General features: G+C 40.7%; 2 protein-coding genes across 2 annotated transcripts in view; both read left to right on the top strand.

The window, feature by feature from the left end:
• Positions 1–289: 289 nt before the first annotated feature.
• Positions 290–2,423, top strand: LOC133464923 (uncharacterized). Its single transcript, XM_061747128.1, has one exon. The coding sequence runs from the start codon at positions 478–480 to the stop codon at positions 2,083–2,085; it is 1,608 nt and encodes a 535-aa protein (XP_061603112.1). The 5' UTR covers positions 290–477; the 3' UTR covers positions 2,086–2,423.
• Positions 2,424–15,346: 12,923 nt separating this feature from the next.
• scara5 (scavenger receptor class A, member 5 (putative)) overlaps positions 15,347–21,347 on the top strand; it is a 114,360-nt gene continuing 108,359 nt past the window's right edge. The window contains exon 1 of the mRNA XM_061707260.1: positions 15,347–15,520. The gene's annotated coding sequence lies outside the window, so the exon portion shown is untranslated. The remainder of the gene's footprint in view (positions 15,521–21,347) is intronic.

Below are 21,347 nucleotides of genomic sequence, written 5' to 3'. Positions count from 1 at the left end.
TCATTTTCTTCGAGCCAATTAACCTTTGAACAACAAAAGGAATTGCTTAAAATTAAACTTGAACATGAGAAAGAAATGGAACATATAAAACAAAGGACTGAGTTAAAAAAATTGGAATTGGAGCATGATAAGTTCCAGTTGAGTGTTCATGAAGCAAAACAGTTTAATGTTGGTTCTAATCTGCAATTACTCCCCAAGTTTACAGAGAAAGATCCAGATTTGTTCTTTGCCCTGTTTGAGCGGGTGGCAGACGCCAGAGGTTGGTCAGATGGTGAGCGCACCCTACTGCTCCAATGTGTCCTTACAGGTAAGGCCCAGGAGGCCTATGCTTCCTTATCAGTGATTGATAGTCAGAAATATGGGGTTGTTAAGGAGGCAGTGCTACGTGCGTATGAGTTGGTACCCGAAGCCTACAGACAACGTTTTAGGACTTGGAGGAAAGAGGAACATCAAACGTATGTGGAATTTGGGAGGGATATGTTGGTCCAGTTTAACCGATGGTGTGTAGCATCAGAGGTTAAAACCTTTAATGGGCTTTGTGATTTAATGACTCTGGAACAATTCAAAAACTGTGTGCCCGTTGATATTGCCACTTATATAACTGAGAGGAAAGTGAAGACCCCCCAAGAAGCGGCCATCTTGGCTGACGAGTACTGTCTAACACACAAAAGTGTATTTGGTGACTACACGCTTCAAACTGGTGGGTCCATTCGTACAGGAAAGCAGGGGGATTCAGGGGTTCTAAATTCGGAGCATGGTTCCGGGAAACGGAGTGACCCTAATGTTTGTCATTTTTGCCATAAAACTGGACACTGGAAAAATTCTTGTTTTTCTCTTAAAGCTAAAGAGACGACATTGAGTGGTGCACAAATCAAACCGTCCGCGTTGGCTGCACCTGTAGTCCCCTCACCTCAGCTAATTGTTAAAATGGAAGGTGTTCCTGACATGTTTTCTGCTGGGGGTGACCCTAAGGCTGGGTATTCAGCATTCGTTTCAGAGGGTTTTGTTTCACTGTCTGGTGGAAAGGCAATTAAGGTTAACATCTTGAGGGATACGGGTGCGTTACATACTTATGTCCGTCGCAACATAGTTCCATTCTCCTCCACGTCAGACACGGGCGATTTCAGTTTGATGCGAGGTATGGGTATGCAGTTAATTCCGGTGCCCCTACATAGAATGAGCATTGTCTGTGGGTTGGTTAGTGGAGAGGTGGTGGTGGGAGTGCGGCCTGAGTTACCAGTGGAAGGGGTCGATGTAATACTTGGAAATGATTTGGCGGGGGATAAAGTGTGGGCTGAGGCTATAGCTCCAAATGTGGTTACCCAGGTCCCAGTCTCATCTTACCCAAGTAAACAAGAGGGAAAAACAGAGGTTTTGCCGGCATGCGCAGTAACCCATGCTAAGAAGAAGAAAGTGAAAGGTCTGGGTAAAGAAATCACCCTCCTCATGCAGACCCTCAACACACTGAGCACCCCCGAGGAAAAGCTTGGAGGCCTTTGCACGATGTACGCCGAACTGTTGGAAGAGAACCGTAACACTCAGAAGCAGATGAAGGTGCTGCAGAACCAGCTGGTCCAGGAGAAAGACAACCTGAGGAACGAGCACAGCAAGGCCATCCTGGCCCGCAGCAAGCTGGAAAGCCTCTGCAGGGAGCTGCAAAGACACAACCGGACACTCAAGGAGGAAGGAATCCAAAGAACGCGGCTGGAGGAGGAGAAGAGGAAGGAGGTGACTTCTCATTTCCAGGTGACGCTGAACAACATCCAGACTCAGATGGAGCAGCACGACGAGAGAAACGCCAGCCTTCGACAAGAGAACGCAGGCCTGGCAGAAAAACTCAAGAAACTCTACGAACAGTACAAACTGCGCGAGGAGCACATCGACAAAGTGGTGAAGCACAAAGACCTGCAGCAACAGCTGGTGGATGCAAAGCTGCATCAGGCACAGGAGCTGCTGAAGGAGTCGGAGGAGCGGCACGAGAGAGAGAAAGACTTTCTGCTAAAGGAAGCCGTAGAGTCTCAAATGATGTGTGAGCTGAAGTTACAGAGTACCTGTTGGTCTCCTCTCTTAAGGGGGGAGGTGTGACGACCCACCCTGTCTTAACAGGGTGTTCTGTTCATGTGCAGGAGGAGGGGACCAGCCTGCATGGGTGTGCCTAGAGGAGGAGGCACACCTGACTCCAATCAGGCCCAATATTTAAGCAGGCTGGTCAGGGCCATTTGGCCTCTCTCCCCTGCTCAGTAAGCATGGTTTTCTTTTGGTTGTTTTGAGTTTGTTTGTCTTTAGTTTTCTGCACTTGCACATACACTACACTTACACACATCCACACCTGCCATACACCACTGATCAAACTGATGACTCACACCTCACCTTACCTGTTTGATTGATTTAATTATAAATAAATACATTGTTTTGAACATTTATCCCTGTGTGTCGTCTCCCATTTTTGTCATGACGAAGTCAGTTCATGACATAAGCCAGTAAGTCAAAGCAAAAGGTATAGCTGAGACATATCTCAGCCACATTATTGCGGTCTTTGGTGCCAGAGTTCGAGAGTTCGAACCTGGCAGCATGACGAAATTTTTTGTCAGCAATTTTTGTGTTTTTTTTACATCAAAATGTCCTCTGTCCTGCGACGACGCACATTACTTTTCTCTTTCAAAAGTGTTACCGTGGCGACGCTAGACGCGAAAAAGCGCGCGTCCCCTTCATCTGATTGGTCCATATTTGATAGTTCTCCAAAAGTCACCAAATTTTGCATACAAGCCAGGCCTGGTGATAAATTTGATATTTCATGGTTTGCATTAATGGGCTTGACAAAATGGCTCAACAGCGCCCCCTAGAATACTTTTCTCTGCCATAACTTTTGAATGGTTTGACATAAAGAGTCGTGGGTGGTGTCATGGGACTCGGTATTGAGTCCTTGACCATAATTGGCCTGAATTAGCCCCGCCCCTTCTTCTGATTGGTTGTGCCGATTTTCTGCTATAACTTTGGAATGGTTTGACATAGAGAGTCGTGGGTGGTGTCATCAGATTCTGTATGGAGTCCTTGACCTTCATTGGCCTGAATTAGCCCCGCCCCTTCTTCTGATTGGTTGTCCCTTTTTTCTGCTATAACTTTTGAATGGTTTGACATAGGAAGTCGTGGGTGGTGTCTTTTCTGATATGCTTATGGGGGGCGGTGGCCGTGAGTGCGAGGGCCCGTTCATCGCTGCTTGCAGCTTTAATTTGATTTGTTTTTGGTGTTTCTGCAGGTTTTATATAACATTGTGGTTCTAAAAGCAGCACATCAGTGCAGCTGGTTTCAAAGAGTTAATTCTCAGAAACAAGAGTTAAAAATTTAGAAAAAATATAGTAATTTACTGATGTGGAAAATAAGAAATTTACTCTTACTTTTACTTTTACTTAAAGTAAATTTAAAAGCATTTACTTTTGGATACTTAAGTACCTTTAAAAGCAAGTACTTTTCTACTCTTACTCGAGTAATATTTTGACTGAGTTACTTTTACTTGTAACAGAGTAAGTTTTGACCAGTAGTATTTGTACTCTTACTCAAGTACTGGGGTCGAGTACTCTGTCCACCTCTGGATATCCCTTATTCCCTTTCTTTTTTTTTGTTAACAATTTTTTATTAATTTTTTTGCCAACTTTTAAAAAGAAAAAGGGTGCAGACAGTCACAAGCACTGCTCTGCTGTAGCAACATGTCCACTGTACATCTGAAAAAAAAAAAAATGTGTCACAATAGTTAAAACAAAACAAAAATATTTCATATGTTGTACATATTTACGCTTGCCTTATTCCCTTTCTGTTGATGTTCTTTTGTTACGCATCAGTGAGGTACGGAGCCAGAAGTCACAGTTCATGCACATCTAAGCTCATAAAACAGATATCACTCCAAGGTATTGTGAGTTTGCATCTTTGCTTTGTTGTTTCACATGTTTTAATTATGTCGTGTTGCGATTCTCAGGAAAAAAACAAACAAAAGCAAAGAAAAATACTGGCACATTTAAAAGGGTGGTTCTTTCGGGCAGGTGAAGCATGATGTGGGGAAGGGGCTGATGAGCAAGTATATGTTTCTAGCGTCCATACTTGTGGTTTTCCAATCCAGTTTTTCTAAAAGAGCAATCAGCTTTTTGCCAGAGTGGCAGATGGGTCCAATTTCTAAACTTTGGGCCAAAAGTTCTGTATATTCACTGGGCCTTCACAATACAAACTGTCATTATGCAAAATCACTACATTCATATAAGATAGCGCTAATATATTTTGAATTTAAATCCCCGGCTTTACATAGCACACAAACACAGTTGTTTTTACCATCCAGCTGTAATTAAACCCAGCTGATTCCAAAGCCACTTAGTTGCCAGTCTAAAAAAGCAGAAGACACCTTCTAAAAGTCTGAAAATGGGTTGTGTAACAGTGTTTTACCCATGTGATTGAGCAAAGCCCTCCCCTAAACCAGACGTATATTACCAGCCAGAAACTCACTGCAGCTTTAGTTCTGCTGATGTTTTTGACTTTGAGCAGTTTGACTGAGACAAAAATCTTTCAGGTAAAATTTTTTATACTTCAGATATTTCAGAAGATTTGATGATGTCGTTATATTACGTTCCACAGCGTTGTTGTTGCAGCGTAACTCTGGATGTGACTGTTGTGCAGGATGAAGTGGGCTTTGGTCTTCCTTGTGCTGTCGCTGGTTGTTCTCATGGCCGAACCCGGTGAATGTATTTTGAATTCTCTCTGGAACGGGGTCAAGTCCATGTTTCAGGGTGCCAAGAAAGGATATCAAGGTAAATAAAAGTGATTATTCCATTGGAGCCTTTCAAATTAAAATGCTTTAGACCTACCTGTAGATGCACCACACATGCAGAAGATTCTTTTTACATATATTAACTGACAATGACACTGTATTGTATTTCATACCATACCTATCTTTTTTTAGACTACAGAAACCAGCGCCAACTGGAGAACAGTAAGAACTTCTCACTTGTGATCAATGTTGATGAAGGTTATTTGAAAATGATGATCATGTATGTGCTTTATCTCAGTTCTTTGATGGTGGAATCATGCCCAGTTGTTGTGTTCAAATATCTTTAGACCTTATTCAACACATATAGAATCTAAAATGTGCTGACAAAGATTTATAAAAAGAAAAAATCAAGCCAGTTAATATGTCATGTATCTTGGAATTGTCACATAATGCTTATATTACTAAAATCTGACAACAACAATCATTTTAAGTTTAATGTCTTTTGATAAACTGCCTCAGTCCTAATTATTATTTCTTTATGTAGAAGTGAAGCCCAAGGAAGATGATCTGCAGCTAAAAAAACCGGATCAAATACAGGATGATTTGCAGCTGAAAAAACAGGATCAAATGCAGGAGGAGGATCTGCAGCTGAAAAAACAGGATCAAATACAAACAAGTCTCCCGGTTTTGCATTGTTTGCCTTTTGCACAGCTTCGTTTAGTTCCAAATCAGTAAAAATTAGCTGATGTTGCCATCTTTCTTTCTGATAAACATGCAAAGCAGAATGTCAAGTGGTGCTCGCTGTCATGTTTGATGTGAATAAATGTGGTCCACAGCAATCCATCTCCCTCACAGCATATTTACTGCTTTTTTAAACGTTTTCATACAGTGATAATAAAGTCATTCAGAATGAATTTGATCATGTTTTTTGTGTGACGGTCTGTTTTTAGAACTGACAGTTGTACACTGAGGGTTAACCCATGTTGACACTTCCATTCAAAGTTTATTATACACAAAAATAATTCAGCTTGATGAGCACTCAGCATGGTGGACAGAGCTTTTATGAGACAGGTAAATTGGTAAAAACCAGAAACAGAAAGATTTAAGATACCAAGGGGCATCAGTGTTTTAAAACAGAGAAGGATATGAAGGCAAATGCCAGGAACAACAAAGATCACACAGGTGGAAACAAAACTGACATGAGAGACTGTGGAGAGGGGCTAAATAGACATCTGACTGGATGCAGATCTTTGTTCTGGGGCAACACACTGATATACAAAGTTATATGTACTTTTCTTAAATGATGTTGGTATCACTTTACAATAACACTACATTTACAAATTATACTTTAATTATTCTATAAAGTCTTTATAAAACACTATTATACCCTATTAGCAAGAAGAAAAAGTATTATGGTGCCCCTTTGCCTGCCAAAAAATCCCAATCCCACCATCCCCAATTTATCCCTACAATATTTGATGTGAAACTGTGTTCTTGACCAATAAGCCTCAACCAAATAAAAAGAAGTGGAACTCCCAAAGTGAAGCGAATTTAAAAGAGAGATCCAATCAAAAATCCAACTACAGAACTAATATGCAGTCAGTTTGAAAATGATGCTGAGCTAACTACTGGTCTGTAGCGATACAGGTCTATGGATAGATAACATATTTCATAGATCTATAATTCTGTGCTTTATAATATAGCTGGTAGTTATTCATTTATGAAAAATGGCAAAATGTTTGTAACTCATTTATGAACAAGATACCATGAAACATCTACAAGGACAAAAAATAGGCATCCCACTGAAAAGCAGGTTCAAACAGTTCTGGCTAATGGAGTAGACAACACAAGAACTGATCTTATACATGATATTTCACATAAGTGGGGGATAAGTGAGCTCACTGGTTGGAAAGCAAAGGCCCTCTATAGCACTTTTTATTTTCTTAACTAGTGGGTTATAAGTAGTTGGTATTTTGTGAAGAGTTTCCAAACAAACTGTAAACTGTTTACAAACCCTTAACAAGGGTCTTCTTATAATAAAGTGGTGCCATTAAATCTTGTGACATCTACTGGTGAAGTTGCAGATTGCAGCTATCTGAAATGTGGATATACGAGATACACTGACACACTCTTGAGGCAGATTGTAGTCTTGATGAAACATCATTACCTTGGAGGAATGGGGTCAGCTGCCAGTCCACACAGTGAAGGATCCCTGGGTAAGACACAGAACCCCATGTTGCCTCTAATGCAGTCATCCATGTGTGCTAGTGCGTGGATGGTAGAAAGGGCACTGCTCATGAGATCTCTATAGACTAAAATAGCATGCCAGGTGAGACATCAAAGGCCTCAAGGATGACTGTATCATCCTGCCCCTTTCCTCATCCCAAACCCTATGAACGACACCTGGGTTCACTTCAAAAGTGAGAAATTAAGTGAGTTAAACCAAAACACATGGCTGAACAACATTTTAGAGGCTCTGGTTGTGGCCTCTGTGAGGGTTAGTCATAAACATTTTTATTTTATGTGCATTGTTACTATTATTTGCTTTAAAGTTGGAAACAAACAGAGCCAAAACTGGCATCTCTAAAGACAAAAGTGAACGTGCAATAGTGTTTAAGATGTCATGTGACTTTCTTGTGTCAAGTAGGAGTTTGACATTGGATTACTGTAAACTCTAAATTAAACTAAGAAAGATTTCTTATTGTAAACATTCAACACGATCTTACGAGACTCTATCGGTCTTACCAGATTGTTACACAATAATATGAAGGCCATCTGTAGAATGAGCAAGATAATAGAAACTTTACGTTGAGTTATTGAGAGAGGAGAGCGAGGGCTAAATTGACGCTTAATTATGAATGTGGCCAACTTTACACACCATAGTTCAGCAGAATCATGAATACAGAGAAGCCATTTTATTTCAGTGCAATATATACAATGCAATATATACAATGCAATCCTGGCATCCAGCATACATCCATACATGACCCCACACATGACGGATAACATACCAGTGAAATCTACATGTTCTTGTTCGGTGCTATGATGGCTGTGAGGACAAAACTTTTAAATGGGATTTTTTTCCAGTCCAGTCATAGACATAGATTTCCAGGCTACTCCAGAGATACATAGCTTTCAGAAAAAATAAACACGAGAATTTGCTCCACTTTGGCCGAAGGTTTTCAGAAATAATAGTTTTCTTTGATTAAAAACCTCACTTAAAATGATCAGTGTGCATGAAAAAAATAAATAAATACAAATTATATATATATATATTATATGTATATGTGCTATGCCAGTGATTCTTAACCATAGGGCTGCGGCCCACACTTGGGCATCTCGACCATGTGGTGGCGCTGTTACTGACTGCCAGCCGGTGGAGGAGGGAACCCAGGGGAAGAAGACGGGGGAGCTCTATAAAGAGGAGAATAATTCCGCAGCACGTTCTATTTACCTCGGAAACTCATCTAGCTGCTTTATCCTTTATTATTTTAAGATCCTTTATTTTGCACAAAATAGTTTTAAATCCGCCAGGATAAGGGCCGGATCGTTTACTTGGTCTGCGCCCAGCAACGTGGGAGAGCGAGCGCAGTGTGGTCCTTTATTTTCCAGGTATGTTTTAAATTAGTTTAACGGTGGAACTGGTACTCAATAATTTCTTAATATGTTTTAGCTTTGAGGAGAATATTTTTGTGATGTTTTATTAAGTTAAAAAGTATATTTTCTTTGTGTTCAAGAGTAAACACGTGCGTTTTGCCGCCATCTTGTGGAATTACTCAATTCTGACATGCGTTGTGCATGAGTGAATGTATTTTATTACATTTCGTTAAGGCAAAGACCATATTTGTTCATGTTAATTGTTTAGTTACTATGTATGTAGCAGTTTTTGTATTAAAAAGGTGAATTTCCCTGAGATAAAGTTAATTTTCACAAGACTTATTGAAGGTAATGAGCTAATAAGAAAGTGTTTGTTGCTTGTAGGCCATATTATTTTGTAGCTTTATTAAGATTTTGGTTTGAATGTATTTTACCATTTGTGTACTGCAGGTTAAACCTAAAGTAACTTAAGTGTGCAGTTTACAGATATTATTTAAAATATGGTTTAAACTTAACAGTTTGCAAAGAAGTGTTGATGTAAAATGTGATTTTAAAAAGATAACTAAAAGCTCTGGTTTGAGGAAACACTGTATCACTGGCCTGATCATTTATCCACATCTGGAATCCCAGCTTCTTATTATTCTGGTTCTGCTATGCACAAATATAATTTCATTTGCACTTTATTTCAATTTTATTTACAGTTTATTTAATTTAAAAACATTATTTTGAATTTATTTATTTTACTTTTTATTAATAATAATCTCTCATTTCCCAGTACTGTGTCCTTTAGGATTTGTTCGGGTCCTGCCCCTTTGCAAGCTGCGATGTAAGTTTTCTGTTATTTTCTGCTTTAGCACTTGACACATGGTCTCGCCACACCTGTATGGATTAAGGATCTTTTGTTGTTGTTGTTTTGCAAATTCTACCAGCTTGCGAAGGATGGATTCAAGAGAAGCATTCCTCTCTGGTGCCGCCATTAGATGGAGAGCGCGTAGAGGTGTTGAGCAACAGCTTCAACAAATTAGGGACATGCACAGCGAAAGCTTTGCTTCCCAGTGTTGCAGTATAGTGGAAGGACAGCCTGGATTGCACTCACAGCAGAGAGACATGGGGGAGATTGTGGATGAAGGGATGATGGAGGAGGACATTGTGGTGGGCACATCATGTTTTGACCAGCAGTCTTTTGGAATGGATCTGCCTGAGGAGTCGTCTGACTCAGACCAAGATGCAGATGAGACAGATCAGTCCTGCAACCTGGAAAGAACCACTGAAGTTTTTATGCCCAGCCTCAATATGGGCCGTTCTGGGAAGGAGCCAATAATATGTACACGTAAGTGAATTATCGAATTGTGCAGTTTATAATTCATAAAGTGAGGAAAAATCTGACCTTTAACGACACCAATTTTTATTGTGAAAGAATAATGTATCGTAAATGAATTAAATATTCTTCCTTAACACACATGGGCTGTAAGTACTTGGACGGCTGTTTAAATTACCATAGACTTTTAGAATTAAGATGGCCCCACATCCAGTGGCGTCAATTCAGTGGTAGCTAAGGTATGGCAAGGTTACGAGTCACAAAACTTAACTAGAGTATCAATCAACACGTCCAGCAAACACTCGTCACAGAAGTCTGCTATGTAGCTTATGTGTGTGGTCAAGAAAATTGGAACTTTTTCAAATGCAGTCTCGCTCACTGCAAAAACTCAAAATCTTACCAGGAATATTTGTCTTATTTCTAGTTAAAATGTCTAATTTTTAGTCAAAAAATCTCATTGCACTTAAAACAAGAGTCCTTACCAGAAAAATAACTTGTTATTTGACCATTTTCACCTGTTTCAAGTACATTTTCACTTGAAATAAGTAGAAAAATCTGCCAGTGGGACACTCATTACAAGCAAAACAATCTTGTTCCACTGGCAGATTTTTCTACTTATGTTAAGTGAAAATCTACTTGAAACAGGTAAACGGTTGTTTTTGAGTCTTGTCTTAAATGTAATGAGATTTTTTTTGACTAAAATTTAAACATTTTAACTAGAAATAAGACAAATATTCTTGTTAAGATGAGTTTTTGCAGTGTATAATAACGAGTGAAATCGATCATGTTCTTCTGATTTGCATTTGTAGTTATTCTATATGTATTAAGTAATAGAATAATCAATACAAAGAGACAGAGTAATTCCATAAATGTATTTAAAAAAAACAAACATTTACATTTAACCCTTGAAGCCGAGGTGTGGCGGCTGCCATACCTTGCCATACCCAATTGACGCCCCTGCCCACATCATCACATACCACTCATTATACCTAGAGACTGTCATGGTTTTTGAAAATCAACAAAATACCATGTTATTATTTTCCAAAAGGCAATTTGAAAAAATAGTCCATGACAACTTTTGGGGATTACCTCATAGTTCAAGTGAAGAGGGGCGGGGCGGCTGGGGGGCCGGTCAAAGGGGGGTGGCGGGCCTGAGTCGGTCCCCACTCCCCAGGCCTTAGTTTGGTGACCCATGATGTAGCGTTTACTGTGTAATTGTCTGATTTTGGCACATTTAGAATTCTTAACGTGTCTCTAAATCTGTTGTTGTTTTTAGCTGCTGACCTCTACAAGCTCACCCTCATGGAGAACATGAAACGGCAGATTAATCAGCTGTACATGATGATGAGTGTGATGATGGCCAGAACCAACACAGCAGCTGAGCCTATTGGGGAGATGCCTGCTGAGATACCTTTTCCTCTAGCCTCTCTTGATGAGGTTGATTACTTTGAAGATTGGCTGAAAAACCCAGCGAACACTTTGAAAAAAGAGCACATGGTATTTATGCGCATATTACAAGTCCACTAACTCTTTGGTAAAACGGCACAAAGTAGATTTTCCCTTTTGGAATGAATGGGATTCTATGGATTTAGGCAGTAAAGTTTTACAGCTAATAGCCTACATTTTATCCTGTCCCATTAAGAGAACTCTGATTCAACCATATAAACCATTTACTTTCTGGAAGCATGTGGATGTAATACATTACATGAGATATGTCCCGCCCTCCACATTGTAAGGTTGCTCATAGATTAGGTATGGGTTAATTGCATATGGCTGATACATTTATGACGTGCAACACTTGATTCAACAGACCGATTCAACAACCATATATAGTCATGGTCAAAAGTATTTTCACCCCCTCCGGATTTGTGGATTTTTAAGCAAAACTTACACTTTTGAAGGTTTTTTGATTAAATAACCAAACCAGGGTATTTTCCATAGCTCAATGCAACTAAATCAACAATTGATTTCCCCAAATCCAACACAAAATACCACTAAAATGCAGCAGGTAGTGAATACTCAATGGTCAAAAGTATTGGCACTCTTCACAGCAAGTGTTTATGGTACTGATAAAAGTACAGTTCTCATTGCTCAAATCCAGTATTAAGGTTATGTGTAGTCAGACGAAAGCTCTTGTAGCATTCCTGAGAAATATCACCCCTTCCTTAAACTCTCACAATTACTTCTACCTCTCCATCATTTAGCCTATCAATCTCTTACTTCTTGCTTATTTAATCTCTTGTTTCCACAGGTGGCAATGCTGGCCTCTATTGGTGGGAGGGACACAAAGAACCTGATTTTCAACATCTTGGCACACGTGTTCTCTGACAGTGTAGCCAAGTCCATCAATTGGAAAGGGGTGAACAACAAGAGGAAATTCAGTGAGATGGCGACCAGGGGCATTCTGGCTCGTAAGTATTAGCTAGAGATTCCTTTCACTGTCTTTACCATTGGAGTAGCTAGAAATGGTCGAATGTCTGTCTGTTTTTGGCAGAAGCTTTTATCCAAAGTGACATACATACAAATAAAGCCCTTCCAGGCCCGCGGCTACACGTATGGTCTTTCCTAAATCAGCACGCTCTTATTCTTTCACTCACTCACACCATTTTAGTCACATATTCATTATTATTTATTTGTGCAAGCGTTGTAAATGTCATGTTGTCAATTGGCTAATTGAATGTCATTAAATCTAATAGGCTATTTAGGCTACTCTTTGTTCATTTGCTTTTTGTGCTTTTTGTATGTCTTACAGGAGCAGTGAGGAAGAACCGGATGGGCGAGAAGGCCACAGATACTGAAATAAATCAGTTCAATATTCGGTGGTTCAACCTGGCGTGAGACCGTGGGGGTGGCCGCCGTGCACGCACGCAGCCCCCAGCAACAGACGGCATGCAGGCACCCACCAATGCACCCACCAACTGAAAAAATAAAAAATCAAACTTTCAACCCCTAAAGTCTAAGTTTTGTTTTTTGAATCAATTTTAAAACATGTTTTTATCTGCAACAAAATGAGCGCCAGTTACATGACACACATAGTGCTTTGTTTGCCTTTTTAAATAACCAACAAATATTTGTGACAAATTGTGTGGGTAGCCTATTTGTGTGGGCCTTAATTGTCTGATAGCCTAAATATGAATCACAGACCAGGGCCACATGAGCCCCAGATATGAATCACAGACCAGGGCCACATGAGCCCCAGATATGAATCACAGACCAGGGCCACATGAGCCCCAGATTTGTTACGGATCAGGAACAGATCTGGGCCAGATCCGCACCACACATAGTGGCATTAATAAGTGATGTCCATGATCATGGACATCACTTGAGACGCACACCTGCGAGGTAAATGCAGTGGATCCATTTTCATATGTACTGTAAAGTTATTGTTATGTAACATAATGTTACACTGAAATCAAACGCTTAACATTGTCATTCAAAGCAGGTGACGTTAATGTAACTTTTTCTCAGTGTAACATATCTATACAGTCATACTGCTGAGAAGTATGCTGATTTAAAGACGACACTGCTTAAGTTTTACATATGACAATGGATCCACTGGCTCAGGGGCGAGGTAAGTGCAGTGGGGAAAAATACTCTAAAACTGGGCAAGTTGGAATCACTGGATAAATATAACATTTTACATTTTTTCTTTCCCTGATGAGGGTGTAGGCACCGCCTCACCTGCCTCCCCTGACCGCACGTCACTGCGCATGCGTATCAAGTGATGTCTATGAGCAATCTGCGCGCACGGATTGTAAAGACTGAGTGCACAATTTGGTAAACCGTGCACACGGATTTTTATCGAGTTTATTTTATTTTTGTTTTGCCACCGGCCCTTGCCGGGCTCCGGAGGTTCCATGTGAGACATGGTGCCACAAAACTATATGCAGCTGTCTCCAGAGCCGGATTAAATAAATGGACTACACTAGGCAGACTGTGATTTTCGGGCCCCCCTCCATCGATGTTATTTATGAAATCTTAAACTTACCAAAGTTACTAATAAAACTTAATTCACATTTTACATAGCATAGTCAAGTTGGTTCTTTGTATTCCAAAATAAGTCATGTGTTGTATATTAAACAGTCTATCAGACTATTTTTAGATTTTTATTATTTATACGTTATTACAATGCTCTATTAAATGCTATTAAATTATCCTTATCTTATCGATTGTGAGCATTTTGCAGAAAATCTTAATTAAATGTGTTGATTAAATTGAATAGTTAAATAAGAAGTCAAATCTACAAAGACCAATACAATTTGCAGTAAGACAAAGTGTGCTGTAGTATGTATGTCTGTATGTGTATATGTATGTATGTGTATGCGTATGCAGAGCCGTTTGGGAGATTTGCGAGGCCCTGTGTGAAACAGCCAGGGTGGCGCGTGAGCGTAGCGAGCGCGCGCAAAATTTTTGGGTTTTTCGGGTGTCTCTATGCGCAATTTTAACTCTCCAATTAGCAAAATACTGGATACCTTCCCCTGCCTCATCATCATCTGGGCTTACCTCGACTCGGGGCCCCACGGCTGCTTGAGACCCGAGCGGATCGGTGATTTTTGTAACAAATTTATCAAACGTGCCTTTCAGAGAGGCATTAAACTCTTCCATTGTCTTTAGTTTTTTTCTTTTTTCATCCCCTGATCGAAATTTCCTGAATCTGTCTCGTTTTCTCGACATTGTGTGACAGTTTGTTCCACCTCCACCCGTCTGGATCAGAGCAGCTTGTGTCTGCGCTTGGTCTGATCATTGGATTGAACAACAGACACGCGTCATCATTGCACATATATTTATTGATATGCACAGACTAGTACACATTTAGGTCTGTAATGGAACGTGACTGTTGATATTTATAAAGAAAAAAAAAAAAAATAGGGGAAAAAAAAACGGCCCATAGCGCCAGGCCCCTTGGGGCGCCAGGCCCCTTGGGGCGCCAGGCCCCTTGGGGCGCCAGGCCCCTTGGGGCGCCAGGCCCCTTGGGGCGCCAGGCCCCTTGGGGCGCCAGGCCCCTTGGGGCGCCAGGCCCCGTGCGGTCGCACGGATCGCACATCCCTTGCGGCGGCCCTGTGCGTATGTATGCGTATATATATATGTATGTATACTAAATATAGTAATAATGCACATATATATATGCCTTAGGTTTTTACCGGCATGTTATCAACCATTAATATGTGTGCAGACAAAAAAAAAAAAAAAAAAAAAAAAAAAAAAATTTTCCCCTCTGTCTGGGCCCCCCCCCTGTCGGGCCCTAGGCACGTGCCTACTCTGCCTCTCCGTTAATCCGGCTCTGGCTGTCTCAGGAGACGATCGGGACATGAGTCCATGAAAACTTTGGGGGATTTTAGCAGAATGAGATATTGTTGATATTTTAACCTTGGCCAACAAAAAAAAGCTCATTGATGTTGCTTTAAACAGGTGTGACAGACAATGGGAGACACGCGTATACCCCCCTTTGTCTGTAAACTGTTCATTTTAGGCAGCTGATGGCTCCGATATTCAGTGGATTGAGCATGTGCACCAGCAGAGGGCGCTCGTGTGCAGCTGCTGCAAACCCCCCCTCACCTCATCCTCGGCACCGGCAGCCAAGCGCTCTCCAGCTGGAGGTTTGTAGTGGTCACATGACGATGTTGTGGGTATATTATCCCAAATATCCGAGTTTCTTCTCCACTACACCCTCTGACTGTCTCTGTCTCTGCCTCTGCTGCAGGGACAGAAGCTGCACACGCCGCTGTGATTTACCTTCACGTCAGACACAGAACGGAGCAAGTTAACGCATCAACACGCAACTTTTGGATGGGAACTATGAAGAACGCACAGTTTTGATTTTGTATTTTTTTTTTCTTTAAGTGACAGCTGACACGGTGAGACAAGAAACTTAACTTAACTTAACTTAACTTAACTTAACTGGAATTTTAGTCGTGCATGCTCAAATTAACCTGACTGAAAATATGCAGAATGAAATGTTTAAAACTGCACCTGCTGCTCACCTGTATTCCCTTCAAAATGAATTAATTTGAAGGTAGCCTGCAGTAATGAGGTCCCAGAACTCATCATGACCTTAAAGGAAAATGATGTTGCCTGCTATCTATTCATGAATACCAGCAGAAATTAATTTGTTTTATATTAATAGGTTCATATCATTTGTCCTGCATGTGGAAAAAGGCAGCTTCATTGCAAAATCACCAAGCAGGATAAACTTTTGACCTTTATGGGGGGGCGCACTGACCGACATCCATTAAATTTTAATTACAAATGGGATGAATGGAAAGTTAAACAGCTGATTTGCTAGGTGATGTTCATTGGAGCCGTGTACCACAATACACAGGAAATTCAGGTCTAATGGAACTCATCCACAGAAAATTGCCACTTTGTGTTTCAGCAGTCATGAGTGAAGTATCTCTTTAATTAAAGGAGAAAATGGGTTAATGTGGCACACGGATGGTTGAGCAATGACATGGGAGGTTTGCCTACTGTACATGGTGATGTGGTGCTCTCGGTAACTCCACAAGTAAGTTTGGAAGGGTGGATGTAGGCTTCTCTGCAGAAGTGATAAGATGAGTTTTTTGTTTGAATCTGCTTTAAATAGTACAACAGTACAGACCACACACCCTGCTGCCCTCTTCTCTAACAATTGGATGCTCTGTTGGAGACAAATGACAAGACACTTGAGCTTAATGTGATTCTGGTTGTCGGCTTTCAGGGTTAAATTTTCAAATTCTTTCATAGCAGTACAATGTCAGGCTTTCATCATCACCATTTCGGCTTAATCCCACTTGGAGGGGTCGCCACAGAGGACGATAGTCCGCACATCGATTTGGCCCAGTTTTACACCAAAGGCCCTCCCTGGGGCAACCCCGCAGAGACACACACAAACATACATTTTTGGGCTGTGAGAGAGAATCCATGCAAGCACGGGGAGAACATGCAAACTCCACACAGAACGGCTCCTGCCAGACCCGGGAATCAAACCAGGAACCTTCTTGCTGTGAGGAAATAGTGCTAACCACTAATGCACCGTGCTGCCACAAGGTTACTCCTTATGATCTTGATATCTCCAAAGGCTTTACGGAAATATATACAAGTTGTAATCTTGAGCTGCATGAATCCTCCACAACCTGGATATCTATAGTTAAAGGTTTGGGCAGGGATACACATTTGGGTTTGGTCTGTTCAAACCTCGCTACTTCAGTATTCTTAAGACTCTCTTTTGTTTTGCTTTAGGTTTTTTTGTTTGTTTTTTACTTAATATGTGGTATACTGAAGACGCTTTTTTATGAATGTCATATATTAAAAAGGCTATTGTTGGTAACTGCATCAGATTTCTCGTTTAAGATCAGTAAAAAAGTTATTTTCTCTGATGAAAACCCTTTTACAGCTGGAAAATCTGGAAAACCTATTGTATGCAGAAGCAACAGTGAATACTAACATGAGTCCAGAAGCATTCCAACTGGTACCATCCATGTTTGGGGTTCACTCCCACTTAAAAGAGTTAGTTCACTTTTGACATTGATATAAATTACAGTAGGAGATCAAAATGTCCATCAAATGCAGATTCTTCCAACACTGTTTTAGCCTTTCAACATTTTTTGGGGCATTGGAACAGGTAGTCTAGTGGCTACAGATGTGGGCTTGGGTCTGGAGGACCCAGGTTTAAGCCCCGGAATGGCAACCAAGATGAACCACCTTGGGCCCCTGAGATGTAAGTTGCTTTGGATAAAAGCATCTGCTAAATGACAGTAGTAGTAGTAGTAGTAGTAGTAGTAGTTTTTCCAGCATCCAAGAGCAAAGGGCAACATCTGGTTTTCAAAGCTGATGGCAGTGTGGAAAAATTGCAGTTCCTTGATTAAGTCAAACTCTATTGACCCAATCTTGTAACTTACAACTTTACAAGATAAATAAACATGTTTACAGCCTGGTTATAAAAATGGTTTTGGTTTAACTAGGTTAAACATCAGTGACGGCTGTATAGGGGTGAAGGTTTATTTACCCCATCTGGTAAAATTATATAAAACCACAAATTAATACATAGACACAAATACACATAGAAAATAATATATGGCTTGTTGCGGTGTTAATTGTACTACAGTCTCAATGTTGGCCCAGAGGTTTCCAGGAGCAAGCCTTAAAGGAGCATGAGGCAGGATTGAGGCATGAAAAAAATTCGTATACGTTTTAAGTTTTCTAGTAATAATGTAAGATGAAGCGTTCCAAACCAAAAAGAATGAGCCCTCTAGTGTATCTCTCCGTTGCCTTGAACAGGCTGTGTGCTGCAAAATGTGCTGCAATTCGGTCCCGATTTTCCCGCGCTGGGCTGTGGATGTGACGTCACATGACGCTGCATGTGCGTTCTCCCCGTTCTCCCGTGCCGGCTTCACTGTTGGCTGCAGTACCCCCGACGGCCGTTGTGGCAAAGGGTGGCGCTAGAGTGTCTAATTTCTTAAAAGGAGCCTCATGCTCCTTTAATAATTAAGCAGAAATCTGCATCACCAGTTGCTAGCCAGGGTTAGCCGGACGAGGCCTATTTGGACGGCCTCTAGCTCATCTGCTGCTAGTTGTGGTCCCGGCCCGAACAGCTGGTTCCTCCGGCTGAACCACCAGTGGTCCATGGCTCGTTCAGGTTGACTAACCAGACTATTAGCCACCAGTTGGCTAGCTAGTAGCTACCTTTATCAATAAATCCTCAGAGACTTGAGCCTTCATGGGCCTGAGCTCTGATTGAGCTCAACCAACGTCCGACAGCCAGCAGAGAGCAGCTGCTGTACTTGTTTCAGATGTTATTTTGGTAGTGACATCTGAAATGAGGAGGGATGGATGGAGAGATTCACTCAGAATAAATGGAAGATAATACTAGTTAGCATCGTAGGTTGGCATGAGTGAAGCTAAGATATAACTAGTGGTTGAGGTTAAGTGGGTGTGCTTCAGTCTGTTGCCAGGCTTGTTCTTTTTTCCCTATTTTTTATTTTTGGATTAAATGGGTTGACTGGAGTCCACTAAAGCTAGAACCATGGCCAGGTCTGGATCCTATTGAGAACTTTTGATCAGCCTTCAAAAGGCAGGTGGATGGAAAGTATTTGAATTAAGAAATGTTTGTCAATAGAAGGCTTGGAAAATTATGAAATGCTTTTACATGTTCCTTAGTGTACCTTGTGAAAAATGTGAAAAACATCATCTAAGAATACAGAAGCAGCAAGTTTGCAGAAACCATAATTTGTACAATTACCAAAACCTCTGGCTACAACTGTAATTTTCATTCTTTACATATGTTAAGGTTACATTTGTTTTTGAACTGCATGCTCACCACAGGCTGCCATTCCTCTTTAGCCCTGAAGATGCTGTGTCAATGATTTACCAAAACTTTTAAATGAAAAAAATATTTGTGAGATCGGTTATTGTATGTAGATTTGTTGATATAACAACAAACTGTGTTTACTGCAAATAGTAAATACTAAATTAACTGTATTAGACCCATCTTTCTTGGCCGTATTGACCACTCAGACTGCTTTACTGTGCAAACTACAGTTTAGTTTACACATTTTTCTCAAACGTATGTAGTGCCTTTACTTTTTTAAGCCTGTACAGTGATTTCCATCACATAATCTTAATTTTTCCAATGCAACAATCTCAACATACATCCTATATTTATTTACAGGTAATGCAGCATTTTCTCTTTTTTTTTCAACTTGAGATACTTTTTGGTTCCTCAGATTCCTCGGTTTTTGCTTGAATTCCTCTCAATTCCTCGTGTCCGTTATTTCATCTCCTATGGTTCGAGTCGTTGACAGCAAGACATTGATGACTTTGCTTTCCCACCAGTCTTTGTTGGCACTAAGAGACCAACTCAAAGTCTAACTCAGTGCAATCAAAACATGCCGTACTCCGCGCACTCAAACACATTGTCTGTAGACACACACAAACACGGATGCAGGGATGTGGAGTGTTTGCTGGGATCTCCTAGCAGCCCTAATGGTTGCTCCAAAGATCCAGTCTTCATGTCAACGTGACCCTTGTAGCCCCTCTTTAATGAAAAAGGTTTTTTTCACCACTTTCTCCAACACTCGCAGCTGTGCTGCAAAAGCCTGAGGGAGTTCACACCCACAACTCCTGACTGGAGCTTCTATCATTTATCCTTTAGTGTTGCTTGACACGGCTCTTATGTCCCATGTCTTATTTAAATGTTTTCTCCACCTTTTCACTTTATTCATATTTGTTATCAATCATGTGAAGTCTGGGAAACGTCCTACCAAACTGGAGGAACAAACATGCTCCAAAGTAAATAATCTGAGGTACTAACTGGCCTACCATTTAAAACCTGGACAAGAAATTGTCCACATAAAGTGTGCTTTTAATGATAAACTGAGACCTAGAAAAGTCTGTGCAGGTCTTTGTGGATAACTTTGTCTGCTTTGTGATCAAGATAGAGTTACTGGTTGTGATGATAAATGCTGAAAGAAACCTCCTCCACTCCTCTCTTGCCCCAAAGTTTATGAGTTGGAGCTCTGCCAAGATGAAATATTCAAAAAACTCTTTGTGTTGCAGCTCACATAGTTCCTATGGAGAATTATGAGACATCCATATGTTACATGTAGATGTATTAGGATGCAAATTAATCAGTCAAATATAAAGAAACTGGTGAAAATTATATCCCAATACCTGGCATAAGGCCACTAAATTAATACAAAATCAAATTATGTTTAGTATCTGAAGCTGAAGAAATGAGACTTATCAGCCAGCAATTCAGGACAACAATGCTTGAATGCAGGGCCGGCCTAAGCCTCCATGGGTCCGGTCCCTAAGCAAGATTTGATTTTGGGGCCCTCTATTACTGCCAATAATACTGATTATTGATCATTCACATATCCACGATAAACTTATTTCATGTTCTTCCCTGTCATTACAAATACACTGGTAAAACTAGATGTAAGAACTTTTTGTTGTAGTTAGATTGTAATTCCCAGTGATTAAGACCATGGAAGCAACAACAGATTAACAAACAGAAAAATATTTCAATTAATATTTTGCAAAGTCAGCAACTGCCGCTACTGGCCTCACAGAGAAGCAATAGATAAAAGGTCAAAGAGCTGCACAGTTTGTGTTGTTTACATCATCCTATTGTCAGCCTGGCATGTTTTTACCCATCTAGGCAGTAGTCAATATGCCAGCAGTAGTCTACTCTAGTCTGTTAACATAATATTGTTTAGGTAATAATATTAATTATTGTGTTTTCGTACAATAACATACCTTTGATGATGTATGAATCATCACTCACACATAAAAAATAATTTTATTTTTTATTTTTTTAACTCTTGGGGGCCCCCTAGTGGTCGCGGGGGCCCTAAACAGCCGCTTAGTTTGCTTATGTCTTGGGCCGGCTCTGCTTGAATGAAGCTGCATCCCCAGGTGCCAGCCTCAGACTCAGCCAGGGGATTGTGGTCACGGAAAACCAGAGGAACTCAAAGGTGTGTGGGCTAACAAAACGGTGTGCTCCCAACCTGCCAGGATTCGGATGCGGGCCACCCTGAGTTCTTTAAGGTTCTTGATCTTAAAAGGGCTGTCTTAGTCGACAAGTGTCTATGAGAGTGTGGACAGCTATGATAGTCCCTCTAGATTGGCAGGCTATGGTGGTGGATCCCTGTTTTAAGAAGGGGGAGACTATGTTATGTTCTAGTTCCAGGGGAATCACACTCCTCA

This window comes from Cololabis saira, chromosome 18, assembly GCF_033807715.1.
Source record: "Cololabis saira isolate AMF1-May2022 chromosome 18, fColSai1.1, whole genome shotgun sequence".
Lineage (NCBI taxonomy): Eukaryota > Metazoa > Chordata > Actinopteri > Beloniformes > Belonidae > Cololabis > Cololabis saira.
This window is presented reverse-complemented; position numbering and strand designations above follow the sequence as displayed.